This window comes from Myotis yumanensis, unplaced genomic scaffold (assembly GCF_028538775.1).
Source record: "Myotis yumanensis isolate MYYU_CA2020_CCGP unplaced genomic scaffold, mMyoYum1.0.hap1 SCAF_268, whole genome shotgun sequence".
NCBI classification, from domain to species: Eukaryota; Metazoa; Chordata; class Mammalia; order Chiroptera; family Vespertilionidae; genus Myotis; species Myotis yumanensis.
In genome coordinates, this window is record NW_027224019.1 from 13436 (window position 1) to 20763 (window position 7328).

General features: G+C 38.8%; 2 protein-coding genes across 2 annotated transcripts; one reads left to right on the forward strand and one right to left on the reverse strand.

The window, feature by feature from the left end:
• The first annotated feature begins 656 nt into the window (after positions 1-656).
• Positions 657-1637, forward strand: LOC139001265 (olfactory receptor 52H1-like). Its single transcript, XM_070402974.1, has one exon. The coding sequence runs from the start codon at positions 657-659 to the stop codon at positions 1635-1637; it is 981 nt and encodes a 326-aa protein (XP_070259075.1).
• Positions 1638-6176: 4539 nt separating this feature from the next.
• Positions 6177-7127, reverse strand: LOC139001263 (olfactory receptor 52B2-like). The gene has a single exon (XM_070402972.1). The coding sequence runs from the start codon at positions 7125-7127 to the stop codon at positions 6177-6179; it is 951 nt and encodes a 316-aa protein (XP_070259073.1).
• Positions 7128-7328: the final 201 nt, after the last annotated feature.

The following is a 7328-nucleotide window of genomic DNA, read 5'->3' on the forward strand; positions in this document are numbered from 1 at the left end:
ACTCTCAGATCACTATGTTCCAGCAGTGGGAGAACAATGTGATGACATATGGGGTAGCTGATCAGGAAGTTGGCAGGTAGAAGAAGATAATGAGCCTTGGAACACTATTTATGAGTTGAAAAGAATATTTAGATAGAGATTGTCTTCCAGATATTGAAGAGGTGGGAGTAAATTCTGAGCAGTAGTAGATTGAGTCCTAGTGATACATTGGCATTAAAAAATGCAGATTTTTAAATTAACGCATGGCCCCTAATTTATTTAAATGGATATTCTTTAGATTTGTGTCAAGTAGGATATTTAATACATCTTTGAGAAACCTCAAACTGAGTTATTTGGTGAGAGCAAGACAACCTTGGAATTTTAATTGACAACAAAGGACCAATATGCTCCTAGATCATAGTTCTAGTGGGACATGGCTCCAATATAGTAATAATACAGTTATGGTAAGGTAATATTTATACATGGGTAATAATTAAGGTTTTGGGGAAGCTTTTAGTAAATGCTGTAGAGGTTGTGAGAAGAAGTAGATTGCATTTTTTCTTCTAGTGTTTGTTAAGAGATAGGACAGGAGGTATCCCAGTGATGGAAAAGACTTAAAAAAGGATTTTGTGAACAGTCAGTCCCCAGAATTAAATGTGGTATTTTGTCCTTAGGGAATGACAATCAACATGATGACCACATTGAATTTGACAACTTTTAATCCAGACTCCTTCATTTTGGTGGGGATCCCAGGGCTGGAGCGGTTTCACATCTGGATTGGAATTCCTTTCTGTACCATCTACCTTGTGGCCCTTGCAGGTAATGGCATTCTTCTCTACCTCATCACTATGGACCGCAGCCTCCATGAACCCATGTTCTTCTTCCTCTCCATGTTGGCCTCTACGGACCTCATATTGTGCAACACATGTGTTCCCAAAATGCTTGGCATATTATGGTTGAAAGCTCAGAAAATCACATTTTCTGGCTGCCTCACCCAGTTGTTCTTTCTCCACTTCAGCTTCTTTCTGGACTCAGCCATATTATTGGGTATGGCATTTGATCGCTACCTGGCCATTTGCTCCCCCTTGAGGTACAGCAGTGTCTTGACACCTAGAACAATTGTCAAGATCTTGGTAGGCATTGTTGGTCGGAGCTTTAGTATCATTTTGCCTGTTGTTTTCCTGGTGAAGCGTTTGCCCTTCTGCAGGACACGTACCATCCCTCACACATACTGTGAGCACATAGCTGTGGCCCGGCTCTCCTGTGCTAGTATCTCCATCAATATCTGGTATGGCTTTACTATGCCTCTAATGGCGATTATGTCAGACCTGATCCTCATTGGTATTTCCTACACTCTCATTCTTCGTGCTGTTTTTCACCTTCCGTCTAGAGATGCCCGCCAGAAAGCGCTCAGCACTTGTGGGTCTCATGTCAGTGTCATTCTCATATTCTACACATCAGCCTTGTTCTCTGCCGTTACACATCGCTTTGGCCACAACATCTCTCTCACCTTTCACATCATGTTTGCTAATCTCTATGTAGCAATCCCTCCTGCACTGAATCCCATCATTTATGGTGTAAAAACAAAGCAGATCAGGGACAAGGTTGTCCTTCTACTCTTTCCTAAAGGGAACAGTGACCTGGGGATGAGGACATAGAAAATGAGATTGTGGGAAGTCAAGTAATTATATTTATTTAATATAATTTATTTGTCAGACAGAGAAAAACAAATACCATGTGATTTCACTTACATGTGAAATATAAAGAACAAAATAAATAAACAAAACAGATGCAGAGAACAAACTGATAGTTGCCTGATAGGAGTGGGGCTGGAGGATTGGTGAAAAATATGGGATTAAGAAGTACAAATAGGTAGTTAAAAAATAGTCATAGGAATGCAAAAATCAGCATAGGGAACACAGTCAATAATCTTGTAATAACTATGCATGATGTCAGATGGCTGCTAAAATTATGGGTGGGGATCACTTTTTAAATTACATAATTGCCTAAGCATTATGCTGTACACCTGAAACTAATATAAAGTAATATTGAATATTGACTGTAATTGAAAAATAAAATAGAAAACCACAATGACAACAACAAAATAGAATTTCTTATGTAAATCACTAGCAGAAAGCCCTCCAATAATGGATCCAATGGTTATAAATTTCAAGACTTCATTTCTCCTGGAGAAAATAATTGATAGAATTAAAGAAAGAGAGGTAAGGATTATTCAAGTCTCAAGAAAATGGTAGGCATCAGATGGAAGTATCCTAATTTTCTACCATCAAAAACATAAATGCACAAAATTTTTACTCTTTCTTTGCTCCCTTTATCATGTTTCAATTTTCTCTCCTTAAAATAAAAGAAAAGCTGGTACTTACCTCATAGTCTTGTTGTGAGGTTAAATTTGTCTAACATACAGTCAACTCATAAATTCAATCATCATCAGTATGGTGAAAAGTCTAAATAAAGGCCACTCCCAATTCTTTCTCTGTCCTACATAGTTAATTCTCTATTTGATAACTTCTCTTGACTATCCCATTTTCAAAATCTACATGAAAAAAATACCATCTGTTTCTCTTCCTTTCTTCATGATTAACACATTCTCTTTAACTCTCTATATTAACTAAATGGCACAAAAGTCAACTAGTTTCTCATGTCAAAAATCTGTTTGTTTGTTTATGTATTTATTTATTTATTTTCTTTAATTATTTCAAACTTAATTTATTATTGATTATGCCCTCTTAATATCCTTAAATTCATTTATGTTTCACATTAAGATGTGATCACTACTTTATCTCTGCCTTGGATTTTTCTCAGCAGCCTCCTTTAAGAATTTGCTATCTTCACTTTTTTCTCTCCCATCTAATTTTTCACTCAAAAACTAGAGTGCTATTACTCTAAACTTCAACTAGATCATGTCAGTCCTTTACTTAAAATCATTGAACATCATTGAACAGTTACTCATTTTGCTTAGAATAAAACCCCAATATTCTAACATATCTTCAAAGACCTTTATCACATGATTGGTGCTAAATATTTATTGCTTGCACTGACCTTACATTATGCTAAGTGAAAAAAGCCGTCACAAAAGGCTGACATATTGTATGGTTCCGTTTTTGTCAAAAGTTCAAGAATAGGCACATCCATGCTGACAGAAAGTTAATCAGTGTTACCAGGTTATTGGTGGAAGGTCAAATAAAGAGTGACTGCTTAGCCCAGCCAGCATGGCTCAGTGGTTGAGTGTCGACCTATGAACCTGGAGGTCACAGTTCAATTCGCTGTGTGGGTACATGCCCAGGTTGTGGGCTCTATCCCCAGTGTGGGGCATGCAGGACACAGCCGATCAATTATTCTCTCTCATCATTGATGTTTCTATATCGCTCCTTCTCCATTCCTCTCTGAAATAAATAAAAATATATTTTAAAAAAGAGTGCTTAATGAGTATGGGGTTTGTTTTAAGGGTGATGAAAATGTTCTGCAATTGGATAGTGGCATTAGTTGTACAACATTGTAAATGTACTAAAAACCAGTAAATTACACATGGTAAAATGGTTAAAATGGTGAATTTTATGTTATGTGAATCTTACCTTAATAAAGAAATTTAAAAATATGCTCAATATATGCAAATTATATATGAAGAGCCTATAGTAATAAGTGTGCCTGATTCCAATGTCTCTGTTCTTATCCACTCATAATCCTACCTCCCAGTGAGGCAGGATTTCTCTATACTGACTTCAGTCCTTCACATCTGAGTTAAACCAGCGCTGAAATTTTCAGGCTCACCCTAATCCCAGTATCTCAGGCCTAATAAGAGCTGCAATCAGTGATGTGCTGGAGCTTTTCATATTGACTCGTAAGAACGAAGTGTTAAATTTTTAAGAATTTTGCCAGGAAGTCACTTGAAATCAGTCATAGTGGAAGTGTCTACACTTTGTGACTCAGCAAATCTCCAAATTAAACCCCCAAAAGTTAGTTATTAAGCATTCACCAGCACACCCCTAGCTTTTGAAGTTCACTCACCAGCCTGGGTGTGGCCCTGGCCATGATGTCTTAACTTAGAACTTGAGCTTCAGCCACTACTGGGCTCTTTTCTTCTGACCTGTGACTTTTATGTCCCCTGGTCATTTTTTCCCCAATGATCCTTCATATACCTAAGCCTGGTGATATTGTTGGGATGGGGGAGGAACACATTACTGTGATTTAGATAGGCTCCTTTAGGTATGTGTATTTATGTGGCTACAGGGAATAGAGTGGGAAGGAGAGACAAGGATGGGCATAGGGACGGCAGCCACCCAAGACTTACAGGGTTGAGAAGACCATTTATACTGGAAGTTTGAAATGATCCCATGTTGGGTCTTAAATATTCATGTTATCAATTTTATCCTGAATGTACACAAGTATTCTGGATCAGGGACAGATTATCCTTATTCACATAAAAAGCAAATAATAATTGTGTGGTCCCTCACACCCAATTCTTAGCTCCAGGACTATACAATAAGTCCAGGTCAAATGTCATATGAATATAAAGTCAAGAAATTAGGAGAATTGTATTTTCTCTGATTATAAAATCCAGAGAGACTGCTCCTGCTCTCTCTACCTTCCCTTCTTCTGAGAAAGTTTCTTCGGAGACTGATGAGAAATAAATCTCTCTGGGGAAAAGATAAGACCATTGTCTTTATCTCTAAAACCCAGCCAAGTCTCCATGCTTCTGGAGTTCAGTTAATTTCTCCGGAATCCTCTCACTATCTATAGTTATCTCATTCACTATAGTTAGACATTAATTTCCCAAAACCTGGTCTTAGCCCAGGATTCCAAGATTTTGACAAAATTTATTTAGAAAGTCCGACTTTGGAAAAACACAAAAATGTATTTTCTCTACATCCCACAATAGGCCAGTTGGAGCAGACAGTTGGAAAGAAAGAAGTTCCATGGTTATGGAGCAAGGTAAAATTTCTTTGAAAATTTCCATAGGGGATTTTGAAGGATTGAGTACCTGCACCTGAATTATGCCTGTCTGTGTCATCCTCTGTCTAAGTGGGTGATGCAGCCTAACTGGTTTGGCTCAGTGGATTGAACACTGGCCTGTGGACTAAAGAGTCCCAGGTTAGATTCCAGTCAAGGCCATGTACCTTGGTTGAGGGCAAATTCCCAGTAGGGAGTATGCAGGAGGCAGCTGATCAATGTTTCTCTCTGATTGATGTTTCTAACTCTCTATTTCTCTCCCTTCCTCTCTGTAAAAAAAAATCAATAAAATATACTTTTAAAAATTAATAAATAAAGTGGATGATGCACATCTGATAGGCTGCTTCACTGTAGGTAGATGAACCCTGGTGGGAAAATAAAGAAGGAGGGAGCTAAAAGGACTTTGCCGTAGACAAAGGACAGGGTTTTTGCTTTGTTTGTTCTTAACCTTTGACCATAAGGAGGGTGAAAGCTCATAGCAGAGAACATAATGACATTAATGACAGTGACACAACACATTTGTACAGAATTTTATAGTTTCTGAAGTGCTTTAGCATCTACTCTTTTATTGGATCTTCATACAACAATCCTGTAAGATAGATGTTAAAAAGTTTAAAAAGAGGAGGGCTGTATAGGACACCCAGCATCCAAGGCAGATTATATCTCCCAACGCTTTACTTAATTATCTTGTACTTTTTTTTATCTTCCAAAATCATGTACTTACAGCAGTAAATGTAATTTCATTTATGTGCATGGTGCTATCTCGCATGACCAGGTATGCACATTTGTATAACAAGACTGTTCAAGCCTTTTGTGAATAAGATGAGCTAGAAGGGAGGTAGCCTTGGTGTTTCCCCAATTTGTACACAATGTTGGTGTTCACTCATTCTAATTTATATTCATCATAGCTGTTGGGGAGGACCCAGAGATCTAAAATTTGAATAGCAGATGAAGGAGCAGTGTTTTTTAAATTTTATTTTTGTTTGATAGAAATAGGACCTTATGGGCATGCAAAAATAGAAGTTTGTTAATACCCTGATTTTCAGGAACCTAGTTACATCTGAGATAAGGAACTCATGCAATTTTGATCATCCCTAAAAAAAAAAAAAAAAAAAATAGACTAATTTCACAGCAAGTACAGTCTATCCTGAATGAAAACTGTCTTTCCTCTTGTCTAATAGGACCTTTCCTTCTGGCCTATAAGAAACCACAGTGCTATCCAGTCAAACTCAGCAATACTTCCCTTTTGAAGAAAATACAAGGGCCACTCGTTCACGAATTTGTTTGGTCTTTACTCCATAGATAACTGGGTTCATCATGGGGGGAACAAGAACGTACAGATTGGCCAGCAGGATGTGGACATGCTTGGGGATTTTTCTGCCAAAGCGCTGAGCAATGACAGTGAAAATCCCTGGAAGGTAGAACATGAGGATGACACAGACATGGGAACCACAGGTGCTGAGCGCTTTCATCCGAGCATCATGGGATGGCAGCCTGAAGACTGCCCGCAGAATAAGCCCATAGGAGACAACGATTGTCACCATATCTAGCATAACACTGAGCAATGGCACAGAGATTCCATACCAAATATTGATGGTGATATCAGCACAAGCCAGCTTTGCCAGCCCCATGTGTTCACAAAATGTGTGGGCGATGATGTTTGTCCGGCAGAAGGGCAGGCGTTTCACAAGGAAGACAATAGGGAAAACAGTTGCAAAACCCCTGAGCACTACAGCACCCCCTATTTTGCCAATGACACCATGGCTAAGAATGGTGGTATACCTTAGTGGGTAGCAGATGGCTACATAGCGGTCAAAAGCCATGGCCAAGAGAATGCCTGACTCCACTACAAAGGCAAAATGCATAAAGAAGAGCTGGGTTACACAACCACCAAAGGAGATGTCCACGTCATCAAACCAGAAGATGCTCAGAGCTTTGGGTACTGTGGATGTGGATAGGATCAGATCCCAAAAAGCAAGCAAGGAGAGGAAGAGGTACATAGGTTCATGAAGACTACGTTCCACTGCCACCACGTAGATCAGGATTCCATTTCCTGCCACGGCCACCAGGTACATCAGGCAGAAGGGGATGGAGATCCACATGTGTAGCTCCCTCAGTCCAGGGATGCCAATGAGGACAAACATATCGTAATTGACAGTGGAATAGTTGGGAGCTGACATGCTTGAATTATGGTATGAAACGCTTATCACTTATCTGTAAGGAGAAAGAACTTTAAAGAGCTGGTTTGTCAGACCCAACTAGTGTATATTTATTAAATCTCAGTGGGCTCAGATCTGCTATAGAAAATCTCAGTTAATGAGTTTCTAACTACTCAGAGGTTTTAATTACAGGCCCAAATGTGTGCAATGATCTGTTTTTCA

Bases quoted from the DNA above. Each gene is read 5' to 3' on its own strand.
- LOC139001263 (XM_070402972.1), bottom strand. From the start codon at position 7,127: ATGTCAGCTCCCAACTATTCCACTGTCAATTACGATATGTTTGTCCTC.
- LOC139001265 (XM_070402974.1), top strand. From the start codon at position 657: ATGACAATCAACATGATGACCACATTGAATTTGACAACTTTTAATCCA.